The sequence below is a fragment of the Oculina patagonica genome, chromosome 6 (assembly GCF_052425735.1).
Source record: "Oculina patagonica isolate OP01 chromosome 6, crgOcupat, whole genome shotgun sequence".
NCBI classification, from domain to species: domain Eukaryota; kingdom Metazoa; phylum Cnidaria; class Anthozoa; order Scleractinia; family Oculinidae; genus Oculina; species Oculina patagonica.
The window spans coordinates 25458330-25480505 of NC_135763.1; the positions used below are offsets into that span (position 1 = coordinate 25458330).

At 39.0% G+C, this 22176-nt stretch overlaps 1 protein-coding gene across 1 annotated transcript; it reads right to left on the reverse strand.

Moving 5' to 3' along the window:
• Positions 1 to 293: 293 nt before the first annotated feature.
• Positions 294 to 21532, reverse strand: LOC144658769 (sodium/hydrogen exchanger 9B2-like). Its single transcript, XM_078519235.1, has 8 exons — positions 20651 to 21532; positions 19337 to 19512; positions 18636 to 18742; positions 17899 to 18051; positions 17194 to 17302; positions 3771 to 3907; positions 3003 to 3083; positions 294 to 1688 (listed from the first exon to the last, which is right to left on the reverse strand). Exons 1-8 carry the CDS (start codon positions 21232 to 21234, stop codon positions 1503 to 1505), a joined length of 1533 nt encoding a protein of 510 aa, XP_078375361.1. The 5' UTR covers positions 21235 to 21532; the 3' UTR covers positions 294 to 1502.
• Positions 21533 to 22176: the final 644 nt, after the last annotated feature.

Below are 22176 nucleotides of genomic sequence, written 5' to 3' on the forward strand. Positions count from 1 at the left end.
AGTGATCGAGACCTCTGGGCTAGACTAAAAGCCCGCCCAAAAGACGGCCAAATCTGATTGGCAGTTGAAAAGTTGTTAATTTCTTCCACAATCTTCGACGCACGCGCACAATCAAACCGAAACCAGAAATTCCTAGTTCCGGTGTTTAAATTGCCCAGAGCCGCTGCGTTTCCCGACCGCTTGTCAACGGGGACGAAGGCTCTGTGAACGAGATTGAAGTTTGGGAATCATACGACAACACAGCACGGAGCATGTGCTGTATAACAACTGTGTAAAAGTTAGTTATGACTCCCTCTGTTTTTATTAATGATTTATTTTATATTATTATTTACTAATGACGCGAAAAGCTAATAGCTACTGTAGGAGATAGTTCATTCTTTTTAACATTGTACGAAACGTTTGTTATAATGTTTGGATGTGATTAATGATAATTCTTTGTACTCTTTTACAAGGATGTTACGAAAACAACACATTTTTCTTCAGTCATATAAATAGCTCAACTTTGATTAAAAATGATTTTGCATATATCTCATTATATTGTGTATATTTGATTATTATTTTCTCTGTACATAACATATTTCAGAAGGCATCATGGTCGACCAGTGGTTAAGGCGCCGTGCATGAAATCTAAAAGTCCCTCTTCCTTGCCACAAGCTGACATGGTTTTGTTCCCGATTATCCCGAGCTCAACTCATCGGCCTCTCTTTCTAACTAATAGTAATCAGAGATTAGGGGAGTGCGTTCGATTTCCATTCGTTTTACGACGTTCGGTGGCTGACTAAAACTGAACGTCTCTGGATGATACCCCTGAAATATTTTCCGTGACATTTTCGGCATCATTTAAACTACAGACACACGTTTCAGCCATTTCTTCGAGTGCAAAACATTTCTGCGATCGCAAGATCCGACGCCATCGGATCGTCCAAGATGGCAGCCAAACGCTGAAATGCCACAGCATCGGCGATACCTGCGGGACTCATCGTAAAACCCTCGGGACTGATTTTGGACAAACGACACGATTAGTAAGCGTTCTCCTTCGTTAAACGCAATATGCTTACTAGTTAGCCTCCTGCCAGATGAAGCTATAACTGTGGTACCGTATTTTCTCGATTAAATGCCCCACTGCGTTTATTTCAAACCTAGCCTGGTTGACCCGGCGTTTATTTGACTCCTGTAGCCTATTACGAGCCCGGTGTTCATTAAGCACGGGTTTTATTCATTATTTCTGACAAACGTTTATCTTTCTTATATACCTTCAGCTTATTATACCTCAAAAAAGTACCTATCTTTAATTCCAACTTGGAGAACCGGCGTTTATTCGGAACCAGGCGAATCGAGAAAATACGGCACGTTTACAAGTTAGCTTTGAGCTAAATGTGTTCCACTATAAAAAGCTATATTATATTCATTTAATATATTATTTTACATTAAGAATTATTAAATTGGCGCTGTCACTGGGTGCCTAGATTTTCCTCTCAGAAAGATCAAATCAAAAAGCAATTTCAGACAGTACTTTCTATAAATCTGCTCTCCGCTTTTATCGGAACTTCATGAGAATCCTTCAGATCGCCATCTATTTCCACTACTTGAGGAGGACTGCGTTGTAACATTCTTGGTCCAGCTAAAACAATCCCTATGGCTCCAATGGGGGAAGTAATGAGAATTCCCAGTACAGCGATGGTAAGAATCTATCATAAACATACAAAGATTTATAAAATGTCCGAGTAATTTCGCGCGCTGTGATTGGTCAGTTTGACTTCATTATAGCTCCATAAAGCACGCCGCATACGTCACACGCGTGCTTTATTGAGTTCTAATGCACGCTGCTTACGTCACGAGTTTTAGCGCGCGCAATTTCTTTACCATTTCATAAAAGAAATAAAAAACTTTCTCCTCGTGCATTGTTGAGTTATATAAGCACTTGGGAATTATTAAGAACATTCGAGAAGTGCGAGAAGCACGAGGCGCAGCTGAGTGCTTCTCTATGCACTTCTCTCGTGTTCTTAAAAATTCCCGCGTGCTTATATAACTCAACAATGCACAGTTTTATCAACAAGGGTCGTTTTTTAAGACACAGGCAGACAATCCGGACTGCTCGAGGCAGCGTGACGTCACGATACACTATTTGATTTTATACATTTACTGTAATTTGTAACGGCTGACCTCGGCTTGATTCAACTGATCGCGAGAAATTCTACATAAAATACTGGATTATGCATCTTTTGATCCCAAACGGTGAACTTTGTTTATCTGGCTTGCAGTTGACCACAGTTTGGGATCAAACGATGGGAAATTCAGTGTTTTATGTAGCCTGCGAACGCAGACGCATTTCCGGCTATCGCTTCTCGCAGGCTATGTCTTATGTAGCATTTCTCGCAATCAGTTGAAGTATGAGATCAAATAGCGTACCGTGACGTCAAGCTGCCTCGAACAGTCCGCATTGTCTGCCTGTGGGTGAGATAGGTAAAGTCTGCGTTTGGGCCAAGAAGTCTTTCAGGTCGGAGCGTATCCCAGTTTCTGGATAATAATGCAACTAAGAGTATTTCTACTCCCCCTGGATAGAATGCTAGTTTATTGCAGCTTTACCCCCCGGCATTGCATTCACCGACCTATGTGGAGTCCAGTGTGCTAAACATTAGGTCACTACACCTGTACACCTCTAGTGGTTTTCAACTAGACACAAGTCTTTTTTAAAATATTTATGACGTAAAAAGCTCGGTGCGGAACGAAAAATGGCTGTGTCACGGGCCCAAGTTGAGGCCACAGTTGGAACCCAAAAAACTCACTTTTGAGGTCTTGACATGAACAAGCCATCAGCCTCCAACGCGTTGCCAATACATTGTTTTACAAACCAAAGGCTTTACACTGTTATTCGAAAGTCTTTGGTACGATATCTCTCTTCAGGTTATCAGGTAGTAGAAATACGTTTCGTGAAAGCATAGTGCGAAACTAACCAAAAGCAATAATATTATTACAATTACAAATTTATTAATGCAATTCACCTGTATTCCAAACTCTTCCTCGATCTGTCCCGTGAAGCCTTTCTGCCGTGCCATGTCTAATGACACAGAACCAATAGCGGCCTGTATTAAGGGCGAACAAATAAACTCTGAATGAAGGCAACCGCATGGACACCAGTTGGGAATCTTCACTTCGTTCTGTACATTTGTAATACCTGTGTCAGCGTTTCCTTATATGGTCAGCCAAACTCTTCTTCTACATGCTAGCCTAAACATGGATGCTCATTCTTTTTAAAGCGCTCTTTTCGGTTTTTTCTACAGACGCATGTCCTCGATACCCATTTCATCTCATCCACTCTGCACGAAAGACATTGCGTTGTCTCAGTGGGTGCAATTTTTCCCAGGAAAAAATATCAGGAGCACCCAAAGAGGAAATCCAGTCACAAGTCTTCAAATGTCGTTGTAATGTATTCCCGTATCCTGTAGGGCCTTTTAAAGGGATATTTGTGTGAACTAACACAGTTATTTCTCTTGCGGATTTTCTCGCTGAATATAAAAGTGGCAGAAACTTTTAAGGGTCAAAATTCCCCTACCCAAATATGCGAGCTGTTGTTACCTTTCCGAAACAACATTTTTACCTCTCCGAAAACAACAGGTGTTATATCTCTCATAATAAGATGGTTCGAGCTCACTATTCACCAAAAAAAACCTCAGGGGATAACGGCCCTCCAAACAAATATTCACCGAAATGATTCGTTGGGTGCCTCTGAAATATTCGATGAATAGAACTGTTCTTGCTATCCAGCTTACCTGCACTGTAGCTTTTGGCAGCCATGCTATTGAAATAAACAATCTCTCTTTCAAGTTGAGGTCGTTTCCAAGCAAACCAAGATATGTCGTGATGAGTCGTACGACCAGACTTATAAACAAAGTTGCAATACCCATACCTTCAAGGAAAGAAACATTATTAGCCCATTACAACAGATACGGCCAAAAAAATTGTACGAATAAGCTGCGTCAAGTAAGGGCCTGTGAACATGATTCTGGAATGACTTTTATTCCGGAACAAAACTCGTTCCGAAATAGGAGCCTGCTCGCAGGCTAGTTCCGGAATGAAGTTCATTCCGCATTCACTTGCGTGGCTTTCGTGCGAGATCAAAAACAAATATGGCGCAGGTTTCGCCAACATGTTATTGTCTCCATTAATGGCCACATTTGCAATTTTAACGAGCAATTTGACCATAGGGTTGCTTCTTTGGGCGAAACAGAAAATGCTATTACGTTTTTTTTTTGCTCTGAGTCATAGTTAACTATGTCTGAGTTCGAACTGTGGCCTCTGTATGCGGTTTCATGAGATGCAGTTTCATCTCGAAACGAAATTCGTTTTGTGTTTACATGATACCGGAATGAAATGTCATTCCAGAACGAAAATTTCATTCCGAAATGAAAACCGGAATGAACTCGTTCCGGAATGACTTGACTTTTGTGTCGGTATCATGTAAACAGATACAGAGAGATATATGGGAATGAACTCGTTCCAGAATGAAAGTCAATCCAGAATCATGCCCTAAGAGTAGATTATTTTGAGATAAATGAGGTTTCTTAATTTGTGTTAACTGTACGTGTGAGCGGTACTGAGATACTTCTTCGAAAGTTCTCCTCGGGTACTCACTTGTTCAGTTGTACATTTTGTGACGCCGAGAAAAGAAATGAAAAGGCTCTTTTGCTTGTTTTTCATTTTATTGTTCTGAAAACAACAGCAGCACAAAATCGTTGGGAGGCGATAAGATAATTTCAGAAAACGAAATAAATTGCGTTTGTTACAGTACCGCTCAGAAATAAGCGTCCATCGCATACGCACCTTATACGCACATACGCAGACGCACATACGCACATACGCAGACGCACATACGCATACGCAGATACGCACATAGCAGACGCACATACGCACATACGCAGACGCACACGCAGATACGCACATACGCAGACGCACATACGCAGACGCACATACGCAGACGCACATACGCAGATACGCAGACGCACATACGCAGATACGCATACGCAGATACGCACATACGCATACGCGCGTATGCAACGAAGCATAAACACATACGCAGTTCTTTGTTATTCATTCCTCTAAGTTTTCTTTGTGTTGTATTGTTGGGAGAAACAAAAGAAAAGTCTTTGCGAGAAAAACTTTAAAAGGCGGCAGACGATCGAGTAGTGTTTGTCTTGCCTTGAAGTACGTAGTTTTAGGACGATTATCGTTCAGTATCTCTTTATTGCTGGACCGTGTTAAATGCGTGAAACGTGTAAGACAAACAAACAAATAAACAAGCAAGCAAAACAATCCAAGCGAAGGCACTAATTTTATCAGGAGGTGAAGTTGAACACAAGTCTTCCGGCTCTTGACAGTAGCTGCATGTTTGTGCTTGAAGCTGTAGCTACAATCATTGACAAAAGTGTTGACCCATTGTTAATTTACGCCCTTATTTTTTGTTATATGGACCAATTCCATCCTTTTGCCCCACCTTTCCAACCCCCTTCCCCCCAATCAATGTTGTAGTTTGTTTCCAGAAGTCCTTTGCTACCATTTTACAACATTGGATGGGGGGGAGGGGGTATTTTAGCAGACAGTCATGAAATTTAAAAACTAGTGTTAAATTTGTCATAAAAACCGCAGAGCGAAGTCAATGTGTCAACTACTTTTGTCAAAGATTGTCTGAGGTCTATTTGAGTGAAAAGAAAGGATACCCGTTACCTATCTTAGCTCTAACAGGATTTTTTCTAGAAAGCACGCTAAATGTGTGGCATGAGAGTAGTTTTGATTATTTGAAGTAAAAAATAATGTCTTCAGTTGAGAAAACAAAGACAAAACGGGTTCAGATCCCGTGCGTGGTTCTTAGCGCGTGACTATCTAGGGTCGTATTATCCATTTTGTTGTTTAAAAGTGTTAAGCGAGGCCTCTGCAGTGATACTCCAGTTAACTATGTTCGTTTCATTGTTACAAAGCAGCCGGCTAATTTTAAGAAAAAGCAGCAATACTCGTTCTCCAGAGCGCGAAACCAAATTCCTGGGCGGTTGAGATTAATGTTTAACAAGACCTACCATATCGTGAGGCTAGGAAATACTCCTATTTGTCGCTGAAATTCCCTAAGAAAATCAGAGATAAATGACTTTTTGCCAAAAATATATCGCAAGAATGTTTCTTGGCCACACAATTGGCGAAAATGTGTAAATTTGAACGATTAACCACGGTTAACCACGGTTAACCATCAGTCTAGAAAGGATCAGGAATGTTCTTTGTTTACTGATGGTTAACCGTGGTTAACCGTGGATTTTCAAAAGGTAGACACCTTTTGGCCTTGCTGAAGCCTGTTTATAGTAGAAAAAGAGACAATGAAGACTTCCGTATCTTAAGTTAGCTTTTCATGTTTAAGAAATGCTTTAAAACAAGCGTCAATAAAACAAGAAGCAACAACAATTGGAGCTGTCACGCGCACTTGTCACGCTTTATCTAACTGCGTTGGATATGTCACAAGGTATATAACATTGCATAAGCGCATTGTTACTTTGACATAGCAGTTATTTGCCTAACGGTGAAATTTCTTTCATTATTCCAAAAACTGGCATTTGGAAATGAAATGGGCAGTAAACGCGGGCTTTATATTTCTTTGGTCGTCTCGAACGATGATTTGCGTGCGTGACCTCCCCGCAGTTAAATGTCTTCAGACACCTCTATGCTATATGCCAAAAGCTAGAAAACGTGTCATTAGTTCAACATAATTTTCTTCTTTTTAAACCATTTTCACATCGGAAATAGGCAGGTAAATGCAGGAGTTTCTTCATCAATATTAGCAGCGGTAAACATTTTGCCTCAATTTATTTCATTTTTGACCCTTTGATTGCGTTATCGTCAAATTCGTTAATGGCCTGTAATTAGAAACCAATTAATACAGCATCAATGCCGATTGGACAATTGAAAACAACAGATGGTTGAAATAAATTTATGTTATAACCGATTAATCATTACGCACTGTTCTTAAGATATATTCCGTTTTGCACCTCAGACAATCATTGACAAAAGTGTTGACCCATTGTTAATTTACGCCCTTATTTTTTGTTATATGGACCAATTCCATCCTTTTGCCCCACCTTTCCAACCCCCTTCCCCCCAATCAATGTTGTAGTTTGTTTCCAGAAGTCCTTTGCTACCATTTTACAACATTGGATGGTGGGGAGGGGGGTATTTTAGCAGACAGTCATGAAATTTAAAAACTAGTGTTAAATTTGTCATAAAAACCGCAGAGCGAAGTCAATGTGTCAACTACTTTTGTCAAAGATTGTCTGAGGTCTATTTGAGTGAAAAGAAAGGATACCCGTTACCTATCTTAGCTCTAACAGGATTTTTTCTAGAAAGCACGCTAAATGTGTGGCATGAGAGTAGTTTTGATTATTTGAAGTAAAAAATAATGTCTTCAGTTGAGAAAACAAAGACAAAACGGGTTCAGATCCCGTGCGTGGTTCTTAGCGCGTGACTATCTAGGGTCGTATTATCCATTTTGTTGTTTAAAAGTGTTAAGCGAGGCCTCTGCAGTGATACTCCAGTTAACTATGTTCGTTTCATTGTTACAAAGCAGCCGGCTAATTTTAAGAAAAAGCAGCAATACTCGTTCTCCAGAGCGCGAAACCAAATTCCTGGGCGGTTGAGATTAATGTTTAACAAGACCTACCATATCGTGAGGCTAGGAAATACTCCTATTTGTCGCTGAAATTCCCTAAGAAAATCAGAGATAAATGACTTTTTGCCAAAAATATATCGCAAGAATGTTTCTTGGCCACACAATTGGCGAAAATGTGTAAATTTGAACGATTAACCACGGTTAACCACGGTTAACCATCAGTCTAGAAAGGATCAGGAATGTTCTTTGTTTACTGATGGTTAACCGTGGTTAACCGTGGTTAACCGTGGATTTTCAAAAGGTAGACACCTTTTGGCCTTGCTGAAGCCTGTTTATAGTAGAAAAAGAGACAATGAAGACTTCCGTATCTTAAGTTAGCTTTTCATGTTTAAGAAATGCTTTAAAACAAGCGTCAATAAAACAAGAAGCAACAACAATTGGAGCTGTCACGCGCACTTGTCACGCTTTATCTAACTGCGTTGGATATGTCACAAGGTATATAACATTGCATAAGCGCATTGTTACTTTGACATAGCAGTTATTTGCCTAACGGTGAAATTTCTTTCATTATTCCAAAAACTGGCATTTGGAAATGAAATGGGCAGTAAACGCGGGCTTTATATTTCTTTGGTCGTCTCGAACGATGATTTGCGTGCGTGACCTCCCCGCAGTTAAATGTCTTCAGACACCTCTATGCTATATGCCAAAAGCTAGAAAACGTGTCATTAGTTCAACATAATTTTCTTCTTTTTAAACCATTTTCACATCGGAAATAGGCAGGTAAATGCAGGAGTTTCTTCATCAATATTAGCAGCGGTAAACATTTTGCCTCAATTTATTTCATTTTTGACCCTTTGATTGCGTTATCGTCAAATTCGTTAATGGCCTGTAATTAGAAACCAATTAATACAGCATCAATGCCGATTGGACAATTGAAAACAACAGATGGTTGAAATAAATTTATGTTATAACCGATTAATCATTACGCACTGTTCTTAAGATATATTCCGTTTTGCACCTCAGACAATCATTGACAAAAGTGTTGACCCATTGTTAATTTACGCCCTTATTTTTTGTTATATGGACCAATTCCATCCTTTTGCCCCACCTTTCCAACCCCCTTCCCCCCAATCAATGTTGTAGTTTGTTTCCAGAAGTCCTTTGCTACCATTTTACAACATTGGATGGGGGGGAGGGGGGTATTTTAGCAGACAGTCATGAAATTTAAAAACTAGTGTTAAATTTGTCATAAAAACCGCAGAGCGAAGTCAATGTGTCAACTACTTTTGTCAAAGATTGTCTGAGGTCTATTTGAGTGAAAAGAAAGGATACCCGTTACCTATCTTAGCTCTAACAGGATTTTTTCTAGAAAGCACGCTAAATGTGTGGCATGAGAGTAGTTTTGATTATTTGAAGTAAAAAATAATGTCTTCAGTTGAGAAAACAAAGACAAAACGGGTTCAGATCCCGTGCGTGGTTCTTAGCGCGTGACTATCTAGGGTCGTATTATCCATTTTGTTGTTTAAAAGTGTTAAGCGAGGCCTCTGCAGTGATACTCCAGTTAACTATGTTCGTTTCATTGTTACAAAGCAGCCGGCTAATTTTAAGAAAAAGCAGCAATACTCGTTCTCCAGAGCGCGAAACCAAATTCCTGGGCGGTTGAGATTAATGTTTAACAAGACCTACCATATCGTGAGGCTAGGAAATACTCCTATTTGTCGCTGAAATTCCCTAAGAAAATCAGAGATAAATGACTTTTTGCCAAAAATATATCGCAAGAATGTTTCTTGGCCACACAATTGGCGAAAATGTGTAAATTTGAACGATTAACCACGGTTAACCACGGTTAACCATCAGTCTAGAAAGGATCAGGAATGTTCTTTGTTTACTGATGGTTAACCGTGGTTAACCGTGGTTAACCGTGGATTTTCAAAAGGTAGACACCTTTTGGCCTTGCTGAAGCCTGTTTATAGTAGAAAAAGAGACAATGAAGACTTCCGTATCTTAAGTTAGCTTTTCATGTTTAAGAAATGCTTTAAAACAAGCGTCAATAAAACAAGAAGCAACAACAATTGGAGCTGTCACGCGCACTTGTCACGCTTTATCTAACTGCGTTGGATATGTCACAAGGTATATAACATTGCATAAGCGCATTGTTACTTTGACATAGCAGTTATTTGCCTAACGGTGAAATTTCTTTCATTATTCCAAAAACTGGCATTTGGAAATGAAATGGGCAGTAAACGCGGGCTTTATATTTCTTTGGTCGTCTCGAACGATGATTTGCGTGCGTGACCTCCCCGCAGTTAAATGTCTTCAGACACCTCTATGCTATATGCCAAAAGCTAGAAAACGTGTCATTAGTTCAACATAATTTTCTTCTTTTTAAACCATTTTCACATCGGAAATAGGCAGGTAAATGCAGGAGTTTCTTCATCAATATTAGCAGCGGTAAACATTTTGCCTCAATTTATTTCATTTTTGACCCTTTGATTGCGTTATCGTCAAATTCGTTAATGGCCTGTAATTAGAAACCAATTAATACAGCATCAATGCCGATTGGACAATTGAAAACAACAGATGGTTGAAATAAATTTATGTTATAACCGATTAATCATTACGCACTGTTCTTAAGATATATTCCGTTTTGCACCTCAGACAATCATTGACAAAAGTGTTGACCCATTGTTAATTTACGCCCTTATTTTTTGTTATATGGACCAATTCCATCCTTTTGCCCCACCTTTCCAACCCCCTTCCCCCCAATCAATGTTGTAGTTTGTTTCCAGAAGTCCTTTGCTACCATTTTACAACATTGGATGGGGGGGAGGGGGGTATTTTAGCAGACAGTCATGAAATTTAAAAACTAGTGTTAAATTTGTCATAAAAACCGCAGAGCGAAGTCAATGTGTCAACTACTTTTGTCAAAGATTGTCTGAGGTCTATTTGAGTGAAAAGAAAGGATACCCGTTACCTATCTTAGCTCTAACAGGATTTTTTCTAGAAAGCACGCTAAATGTGTGGCATGAGAGTAGTTTTGATTATTTGAAGTAAAAAATAATGTCTTCAGTTGAGAAAACAAAGACAAAACGGGTTCAGATCCCGTGCGTGGTTCTTAGCGCGTGACTATCTAGGGTCGTATTATCCATTTTGTTGTTTAAAAGTGTTAAGCGAGGCCTCTGCAGTGATACTCCAGTTAACTATGTTCGTTTCATTGTTACAAAGCAGCCGGCTAATTTTAAGAAAAAGCAGCAATACTCGTTCTCCAGAGCGCGAAACCAAATTCCTGGGCGGTTGAGATTAATGTTTAACAAGACCTACCATATCGTGAGGCTAGGAAATACTCCTATTTGTCGCTGAAATTCCCTAAGAAAATCAGAGATAAATGACTTTTTGCCAAAAATATATCGCAAGAATGTTTCTTGGCCACACAATTGGCGAAAATGTGTAAATTTGAACGATTAACCACGGTTAACCACGGTTAACCATCAGTCTAGAAAGGATCAGGAATGTTCTTTGTTTACTGATGGTTAACCGTGGTTAACCGTGGTTAACCGTGGATTTTCAAAAGGTAGACACCTTTTGGCCTTGCTGAAGCCTGTTTATAGTAGAAAAAGAGACAATGAAGACTTCCGTATCTTAAGTTAGCTTTTCATGTTTAAGAAATGCTTTAAAACAAGCGTCAATAAAACAAGAAGCAACAACAATTGGAGCTGTCACGCGCACTTGTCACGCTTTATCTAACTGCGTTGGATATGTCACAAGGTATATAACATTGCATAAGCGCATTGTTACTTTGACATAGCAGTTATTTGCCTAACGGTGAAATTTCTTTCATTATTCCAAAAACTGGCATTTGGAAATGAAATGGGCAGTAAACGCGGGCTTTATATTTCTTTGGTCGTCTCGAACGATGATTTGCGTGCGTGACCTCCCCGCAGTTAAATGTCTTCAGACACCTCTATGCTATATGCCAAAAGCTAGAAAACGTGTCATTAGTTCAACATAATTTTCTTCTTTTTAAACCATTTTCACATCGGAAATAGGCAGGTAAATGCAGGAGTTTCTTCATCAATATTAGCAGCGGTAAACATTTTGCCTCAATTTATTTCATTTTTGACCCTTTGATTGCGTTATCGTCAAATTCGTTAATGGCCTGTAATTAGAAACCAATTAATACAGCATCAATGCCGATTGGACAATTGAAAACAACAGATGGTTGAAATAAATTTATGTTATAACCGATTAATCATTACGCACTGTTCTTAAGATATATTCCGTTTTGCACCTCAGACAATCATTGACAAAAGTGTTGACCCATTGTTAATTTACGCCCTTATTTTTTGTTATATGGACCAATTCCATCCTTTTGCCCCACCTTTCCAACCCCCTTCCCCCCAATCAATGTTGTAGTTTGTTTCCAGAAGTCCTTTGCTACCATTTTACAACATTGGATGGGGGGGAGGGGGGTATTTTAGCAGACAGTCATGAAATTTAAAAACTAGTGTTAAATTTGTCATAAAAACCGCAGAGCGAAGTCAATGTGTCAACTACTTTTGTCAAAGATTGTCTGAGGTCTATTTGAGTGAAAAGAAAGGATACCCGTTACCTATCTTAGCTCTAACAGGATTTTTTCTAGAAAGCACGCTAAATGTGTGGCATGAGAGTAGTTTTGATTATTTGAAGTAAAAAATAATGTCTTCAGTTGAGAAAACAAAGACAAAACGGGTTCAGATCCCGTGCGTGGTTCTTAGCGCGTGACTATCTAGGGTCGTATTATCCATTTTGTTGTTTAAAAGTGTTAAGCGAGGCCTCTGCAGTGATACTCCAGTTAACTATGTTCGTTTCATTGTTACAAAGCAGCCGGCTAATTTTAAGAAAAAGCAGCAATACTCGTTCTCCAGAGCGCGAAACCAAATTCCTGGGCGGTTGAGATTAATGTTTAACAAGACCTACCATATCGTGAGGCTAGGAAATACTCCTATTTGTCGCTGAAATTCCCTAAGAAAATCAGAGATAAATGACTTTTTGCCAAAAATATATCGCAAGAATGTTTCTTGGCCACACAATTGGCGAAAATGTGTAAATTTGAACGATTAACCACGGTTAACCACGGTTAACCATCAGTCTAGAAAGGATCAGGAATGTTCTTTGTTTACTGATGGTTAACCGTGGTTAACCGTGGTTAACCGTGGATTTTCAAAAGGTAGACACCTTTTGGCCTTGCTGAAGCCTGTTTATAGTAGAAAAAGAGACAATGAAGACTTCCGTATCTTAAGTTAGCTTTTCATGTTTAAGAAATGCTTTAAAACAAGCGTCAATAAAACAAGAAGCAACAACAATTGGAGCTGTCACGCGCACTTGTCACGCTTTATCTAACTGCGTTGGATATGTCACAAGGTATATAACATTGCATAAGCGCATTGTTACTTTGACATAGCAGTTATTTGCCTAACGGTGAAATTTCTTTCATTATTCCAAAAACTGGCATTTGGAAATGAAATGGGCAGTAAACGCGGGCTTTATATTTCTTTGGTCGTCTCGAACGATGATTTGCGTGCGTGACCTCCCCGCAGTTAAATGTCTTCAGACACCTCTATGCTATATGCCAAAAGCTAGAAAACGTGTCATTAGTTCAACATAATTTTCTTCTTTTTAAACCATTTTCACATCGGAAATAGGCAGGTAAATGCAGGAGTTTCTTCATCAATATTAGCAGCGGTAAACATTTTGCCTCAATTTATTTCATTTTTGACCCTTTGATTGCGTTATCGTCAAATTCGTTAATGGCCTGTAATTAGAAACCAATTAATACAGCATCAATGCCGATTGGACAATTGAAAACAACAGATGGTTGAAATAAATTTATGTTATAACCGATTAATCATTACGCACTGTTCTTAAGATATATTCCGTTTTGCACCTCAGACAATCATTGACAAAAGTGTTGACCCATTGTTAATTTACGCCCTTATTTTTTGTTATATGGACCAATTCCATCCTTTTGCCCCACCTTTCCAACCCCCTTCCCCCCAATCAATGTTGTAGTTTGTTTCCAGAAGTCCTTTGCTACCATTTTACAACATTGGATGGGGGGGAGGGGGGTATTTTAGCAGACAGTCATGAAATTTAAAAACTAGTGTTAAATTTGTCATAAAAACCGCAGAGCGAAGTCAATGTGTCAACTACTTTTGTCAAAGATTGTCTGAGGTCTATTTGAGTGAAAAGAAAGGATACCCGTTACCTATCTTAGCTCTAACAGGATTTTTTCTAGAAAGCACGCTAAATGTGTGGCATGAGAGTAGTTTTGATTATTTGAAGTAAAAAATAATGTCTTCAGTTGAGAAAACAAAGACAAAACGGGTTCAGATCCCGTGCGTGGTTCTTAGCGCGTGACTATCTAGGGTCGTATTATCCATTTTGTTGTTTAAAAGTGTTAAGCGAGGCCTCTGCAGTGATACTCCAGTTAACTATGTTCGTTTCATTGTTACAAAGCAGCCGGCTAATTTTAAGAAAAAGCAGCAATACTCGTTCTCCAGAGCGCGAAACCAAATTCCTGGGCGGTTGAGATTAATGTTTAACAAGACCTACCATATCGTGAGGCTAGGAAATACTCCTATTTGTCGCTGAAATTCCCTAAGAAAATCAGAGATAAATGACTTTTTGCCAAAAATATATCGCAAGAATGTTTCTTGGCCACACAATTGGCGAAAATGTGTAAATTTGAACGATTAACCACGGTTAACCACGGTTAACCATCAGTCTAGAAAGGATCAGGAATGTTCTTTGTTTACTGATGGTTAACCGTGGTTAACCGTGGTTAACCGTGGATTTTCAAAAGGTAGACACCTTTTGGCCTTGCTGAAGCCTGTTTATAGTAGAAAAAGAGACAATGAAGACTTCCGTATCTTAAGTTAGCTTTTCATGTTTAAGAAATGCTTTAAAACAAGCGTCAATAAAACAAGAAGCAACAACAATTGGAGCTGTCACGCGCACTTGTCACGCTTTATCTAACTGCGTTGGATATGTCACAAGGTATATAACATTGCATAAGCGCATTGTTACTTTGACATAGCAGTTATTTGCCTAACGGTGAAATTTCTTTCATTATTCCAAAAACTGGCATTTGGAAATGAAATGGGCAGTAAACGCGGGCTTTATATTTCTTTGGTCGTCTCGAACGATGATTTGCGTGCGTGACCTCCCCGCAGTTAAATGTCTTCAGACACCTCTATGCTATATGCCAAAAGCTAGAAAACGTGTCATTAGTTCAACATAATTTTCTTCTTTTTAAACCATTTTCACATCGGAAATAGGCAGGTAAATGCAGGAGTTTCTTCATCAATATTAGCAGCGGTAAACATTTTGCCTCAATTTATTTCATTTTTGACCCTTTGATTGCGTTATCGTCAAATTCGTTAATGGCCTGTAATTAGAAACCAATTAATACAGCATCAATGCCGATTGGACAATTGAAAACAACAGATGGTTGAAATAAATTTATGTTATAACCGATTAATCATTACGCACTGTTCTTAAGATATATTCCGTTTTGCACCTCAGACAATCATTGACAAAAGTGTTGACCCATTGTTAATTTACGCCCTTATTTTTTGTTATATGGACCAATTCCATCCTTTTGCCCCACCTTTCCAACCCCCTTCCCCCCAATCAATGTTGTAGTTTGTTTCCAGAAGTCCTTTGCTACCATTTTACAACATTGGATGGGGGGGAGGGGGGTATTTTAGCAGACAGTCATGAAATTTAAAAACTAGTGTTAAATTTGTCATAAAAACCGCAGAGCGAAGTCAATGTGTCAACTACTTTTGTCAAAGATTGTCTGAGGTCTATTTGAGTGAAAAGAAAGGATACCCGTTACCTATCTTAGCTCTAACAGGATTTTTTCTAGAAAGCACGCTAAATGTGTGGCATGAGAGTAGTTTTGATTATTTGAAGTAAAAAATAATGTCTTCAGTTGAGAAAACAAAGACAAAACGGGTTCAGATCCCGTGCGTGGTTCTTAGCGCGTGACTATCTAGGGTCGTATTATCCATTTTGTTGTTTAAAAGTGTTAAGCGAGGCCTCTGCAGTGATACTCCAGTTAACTATGTTCGTTTCATTGTTACAAAGCAGCCGGCTAATTTTAAGAAAAAGCAGCAATACTCGTTCTCCAGAGCGCGAAACCAAATTCCTGGGCGGTTGAGATTAATGTTTAACAAGACCTACCATATCGTGAGGCTAGGAAATACTCCTATTTGTCGCTGAAATTCCCTAAGAAAATCAGAGATAAATGACTTTTTGCCAAAAATATATCGCAAGAATGTTTCTTGGCCACACAATTGGCGAAAATGTGTAAATTTGAACGATTAACCACGGTTAACCACGGTTAACCATCAGTCTAGAAAGGATCAGGAATGTTCTTTGTTTACTGATGGTTAACCGTGGTTAACCGTGGTTAACCGTGGATTTTCAAAAGGTAGACACCTTTTGGCCTTGCTGAAGCCTGTTTATAGTAGAAAAAGAGACAATGAAGACTTCCGTATCTTAAGTTAGCTTTTCATGTTTAAGAAATGCTTTAAAACAAGCGTCAATAAAACAAGAAGCAACAACAATTGGAGCTGTCACGCGCACTTGTCACGCTTTATCTAACTGCGTTGGATATGTCACAAGGTATATAACATTGCATAAGCGCATTGTTACTTTGACATAGCAGTTATTTGCCTAACGGTGAAATTTCTTTCATTATTCCAAAAACTGGCATTTGGAAATGAAATGGGCAGTAAACGCGGGCTTTATATTTCTTTGGTCGTCTCGAACGATGATTTGCGTGCGTGACCTCCCCGCAGTTAAATGTCTTCAGACACCTCTATGCTATATGCCAAAAGCTAGAAAACGTGTCATTAGTTCAACATAATTTTCTTCTTTTTAAACCATTTTCACATCGGAAATAGGCAGGTAAATGCAGGAGTTTCTTCATCAATATTAGCAGCGGTAAACATTTTGCCTCAATTTATTTCATTTTTGACCCTTTGATTGCGTTATCGTCAAATTCGTTAATGGCCTGTAATTAGAAACCAATTAATACAGCATCAATGCCGATTGGACAATTGAAAACAACAGATGGTTGAAATAAATTTATGTTATAACCGATTAATCATTACGCACTGTTCTTAAGATATATTCCGTTTTGCACCTCAGACAATCATTGACAAAAGTGTTGACCCATTGTTAATTTACGCCCTTATTTTTTGTTATATGGACCAATTCCATCCTTTTGCCCCACCTTTCCAACCCCCTTCCCCCCAATCAATGTTGTAGTTTGTTTCCAGAAGTCCTTTGCTACCATTTTACAACATTGGATGGGGGGAGGGGGGTATTTTAGCAGACAGTCATGAAATTTAAAAACTAGTGTTAAATTTGTCATAAAAACCGCAGAGCGAAGTCAATGTGTCAACTACTTTTGTCAAAGATTGTAGCTTTTAACACTATTTAAGAGTGTAGAGAACAGCTCAACGATAACTTTGGTATTTAGTTAATACAAAACCACTTACCAACAACCTTGGTGTTCATGTACTCAACACTGACTTCAGCTCCAACAAGACCAAACAACAGTGGCTCAAACACTTGCCACACATGAGACATCACCATGGCTACAGCTGCCTGCAAACAAACAAACAGACACATGCACAATTAATCAACTCTTTAGAGCGGTTTTCACTTGAGTGTCGAAAGTAAATTGCGTTTGCTTTCTCAGCCAATCAGGAGTAAAACCAAAACCAATCGTGACTCGCTCGCGCACGTTTTCCCGCGCTTCGTGCCTGCGACATGTATTTGCTTCGAGTTTTGATTGGTTAACTGGATTGTCTGTGTCCTTTGTGATAGGCCAGAGTAATTACTTTGGTTTTAGTTTTACGACACTCAATTGAAAACTGCTCTATATTAAAAACTAGTGAGAAACAAACTTTCTAGAAAATTTGAATGAAAACGAATCAGTTTTTGTTTCAGGTCAGTTGTATAACAAGTGATTTTTACTAATGCTAGAGAGTTTAGCAAATTTATTTGCTCTGCAGCTAAGGATATGGATAAATAATTTTTATTGCAAATATGCTTTTGACTGAAAACGTCCGGAAAAGTAGGGAAAAGTAAGCTCTGTTGAGCTACCAGTTTTGCCACTGGTAGCACAAACAAATCTCTTTTGAATACTTCTCTGTAATATGTATACACTTCACTTTTAGCTGATACACAGTAGTCTGTACCTTTCCATGTTGAGTCCATCCATATGCAGCCACAGTTGACATGGTTAATACACCAAGTGCCCCAGCACCAGAGAACTTAGCAACATTACTGCCAAACACAGAGAGTAATGCCAATGACAGCAGAATCACAAGTCTGTTGTGAGCCAAGTTAGTCTAAAGAAAACAAGATGAAAATGATCACCATAAATATTTTTTCTAGCGCTTCAACTGGATTTTGCAGGAGGTTGAAAGTGTTGGATTAAGAACAGAGTGGGGTGCTCTGTGAATATTTCTGAGTTGGGTGGGGTGTGCCACTGTGACTTTTAAACCCATACCCTATACAAGACCATGTTCAGCTGCATTTTGCACCCTGCTCAACACTAGACACAAAAAGTGCGTACCCTATCCCGGACTAATTTTTATTATCTCCCAGAAACGCTATCACTGTTGCAGTTAGTTGTAATTAAAGTTGCTTATGCTGTCTGTTATATTATAGCTTATATGTGAGGGCACCACAAGGATCTCAAAAAGTCCAGTTCATTAAATAGGTAGTGCAAGGTGTTTCAAGTTTAATTTTTAAGAGTGAGGGAATGTGACCATACCAAAAATTACAAAAATAATAATAGCAGTAATTATGGAAATGATATCACCCTGAAAGATCTGAGTGGAGGAGAGGGTAAATAAAAGATTCATGGCAATACATGTAGTACAACGGTACAAAAATATTTATGTTGAAAAATTAATGTGAAAGCATTTACCTCGCTCTTATTGGGAAAGAACCAGCACATCACACCAGCAAGACATCCAACAGTGATTCCTAGCACCAACTCAATTGGTCCTCGAAATATACTGAATATCAGATTCCCTTAAATAAAAAGATTACACAACGTAATTTGTAAACAAATCAACATCATTAGTTTCTTCTGATTAATTAGGCATTCCCGCTAGGATGGAAACTGGTTGTTCTGTTCTTGATGCTGGCCCTTTATGAGAATGGGTTCTCACAAGCAACCATAAAACAATGGAGGCAGGCCAGCCTCTTGGGAAAGCTTCTAGCATTAATAGCCATGTAAATACTATGGCTTATTATTGCATATTCATATGTTAAAAAGCTCTAGACATATAATAATTTGCAGTGATTATCGGCATCATAATGCAGCATGCAAAGAAGTGCATGTCAGATAGCCTGGGGCTGGTGGATTTTTATCCTTTACTTGCCCGACAGGCAAGTGAAATTTTTGGGGAAAATGTTTGAGGAAATTAATCATACTTAGAAAAAATTTTTTTTTGGAGGGGGGGGGGGGGCTGGTTTAAATGACTTTTGGGCTAGCACATGGTTGCTACAGCTTGCCCAAAGAGCAAAAGGAAGGGCTGGAAAATTGAATTTCTTTGCACCCTGTAATGCAACACTTGTTTGCAAAAGAGACATACCTGTAACTAACTTGATGCTGTATATTACCTGAGTCAAAAGCTATTCCTAGGCAAACCCCAAATGCACTTATGCACAGAACATTATCAAAGGATGCTGCAGCCATAACAAGAGTAGGTATGCCTTTCTTTACTCCATAATGCTCCTCTTGTAACTCCAACAAACACGGTATTACTACAGCAAGGGAAACAGCTGCCTGGACAAACCTATGCCAGGAATATAAAGTGATGAAAAATCAATACTTAATTTAAATGCACAAGTAGATGGCACAGTTATGTATGAACTTGTACCACATGAAAGTAAAAATGCTTGTAGCTACATGTATTATTTAACATAATAATTAACTTCCCAGTACAATTAAACTCAGCAACTTTTAGGCCCTTCCATTTTTTTCTAATGACCTCGTTGACTTTGGCTTTGTACACTTCATTGTCTCAAGCATAGTGAGAAAGTCTTCTGTAAATTAATGAAATCCTCACTCGATATCCTACCTTGGAGATCTACCTTGAAGGATTTGGAAGATATAAGAACCCTTCATTCTATGGGTTATATTTGCTGCTTGTTTGTTTGTCTGTCCAGTTTTAAGTGATAATGTTGTGCAGTCATGACTGTAAATAAGCCACTAAGAATATTGTGGCCTGTGTGGGAAAAAAAGGAAAGAAAAATGTGTTCCAGGTACTGCTGTCTGCAGGTCAGCAGATTGGGAATTATTTGAGTTCATAGCAAAAAATAAATATATTTATTTAAAAAAAATCTCATTACCGCTGATTCTTGTAATGGGATTATGCCGTTACGCATAGCACTGTTACGCTGATTACTTACGACCTTCAATTGGCCCTATGCAGCCCACATGGTTACATGGCACAAAATACGCCATGCTGAAGGGCAAGCTCCGCTCTGGGTCATTCACAACAAAGGAAAGCCCGCATGACTGATTAAAGTTGCTTAATAATCTGTTTTGGATGGCCCAGCGGGGTTGCTTGCCCTTCAGCGAGATGTTACTTTGTAAAACTATCCATCACACTTAACAAATTTAAGAACAAATTGAAAAATCACAAGTTCGGCTCATTTTGCATTTAAATTATAAATACACGGCATCCTTGTAAAGCAGGTTTTTGTTTGTTTGTTCTTACTAGTAGTTAGCCTCTCTTAGTTAGTGTAGTTAGTGTTTTTATTCCTTGTTCTTTTTTATTATGTATACCTGAATGGAATTTAAGGTGTTTTTAAATAAAGTATTACCTACCTACCTACCTACCTACCTACCTACCTACCTACCATGCTATGTGATTGATAGCTGCAATGGTCCACTGATAAGCATTTCATTACAAGACAATTAATACTTACCCAAGTTGAAAGGCCCAAAGCCACTTCATGTCCAAGAGTAGATGAACTAGTATAGCAGCCATAACTGCCTCTAGTATGCAAGGGAGAAAGGCCAGTCTGACGAGAGTAAACTTTAGCTTTTTGAGCGCTGATGTGTTTAATCCAAGTCCTGAACGAATAAGAATGACAACTAAAGCCATACTCCGCAAAGTCGAAGACCACTTCTTTTCGATGTGACGAGCTAAATCGATTCCGCGAACATTTCGAAGGAGAAATCCCGCAAGAAGCATCCCCAGTAAGGGTGGGAGGTGGAGATACGGTATTCTAGCAACGAGGAAACCACAAAGGCTTGCGAAGACGATAACTATAAATATACCAAATATATTTCCACCCGGTAAAGCATCTGCGCCGATGATAGACCATAACACCGCCCATATCAAAACAACAATGAGTCCTCGAGTTAAGGCTCGTCCGAAAAATCGACTCGGCGGAATTGTCACACCAGCCTCGACAAGTCGCTTCTTGAACGTTCTCGAGCTATATTTTGCAGGCGTATCTCCGTTCTTGGTATTATCATTATTCTCAGTTGCAGTGTTAGGGTCCATAATCTACTATTTGATTGAGAAGAAGTAAAACAACCAAAATGGTCTTTTGCAGAAGGTTACTTTTTTCGTCAGGCGTTTCTGCTCTGTCCCAGTTCTCCCCGCGCAACATAATGTACACAGGATACCCACTCACATTACCAAGTACTTTCGAAATAAACAAGCAGCTGTCATGTAGAACAGCAATGTCAGCACTGATACACTGAATACCTTCATGATGCCTTCATGATAAGAACGGGATGCTCGTTGTCTCACTTAGGGGTTAAAATTACGAATTTTTGTTTCACAGAATTTTGGTTGAGTACAGCCTCGTCCCCAGTCGTCCCCGGCGAATTTGGATGTGACGTCACCCGCCAAGCTTGTCGGGAAAGTTCGCCTAGGACGCCTGGCAATAAACGGCAAATCCAATATGGCGGAGCCTGTCCAACGATTGAACTTCAGTAAACTTCTTGAAGAACTTAAAAACGCGTCAGAATTAGGCTGGGATTCCTTCATCTATGTCTTCCAGCAAACTCGTGAAGTAATTAGAGATTTTTTATTTAAGGTAGAAAAATTAAATGTCGATTTTTATGCACCATCTAAAGAGCTTGAAGAATATGTTCCACTAAAAACTGTAACTGGCGATGGGAGCTGTCTCTATCGATCGATTTCTCTGTTGGTGAACGGAGATAGAATAGTGGTCGCTCGTGGAAAGTTGTATGATGAGTATTTTTGCTTCTCGCTTACACAACAACAACAGCGGTGAAAAGATAAAAGGCTCAAAGCTGATAATCCATCAGTACTTTCAACTGAGCTTTCGTGTGTGCTTTCTTTGCTCCTTTGCCTTCGTTTTTTTCGAATATTTTTCGCAGTTTTATCCAAGGTAAGTGAAGTTGTAACTATTTATTCGAAGTATCAGTAGCAAAATATATGACTAAAGCTAGTGCTGTGTAGTGGTTTGTTTTC

Bases quoted from the DNA above. Each gene is read 5' to 3' on its own strand.
- LOC144658769 (XM_078519235.1), bottom strand. From the start codon at position 21,234: ATGGACCCTAACACTGCAACTGAGAATAATGATAATACCAAGAACGGA. The intron at 3,084-3,770 runs GTAAGCTGGATA...CCCTTAATACAG, and splicing joins TGCCAAAAGCTACAGTGCAG to GCCGCTATTGGTTCTGTGTC. The intron at 1,689-3,002 runs GTGAATTGCATT...TGTTTATGATAG, and splicing joins AGGAAGAGTTTGGAATACAG to ATTCTTACCATCGCTGTACT.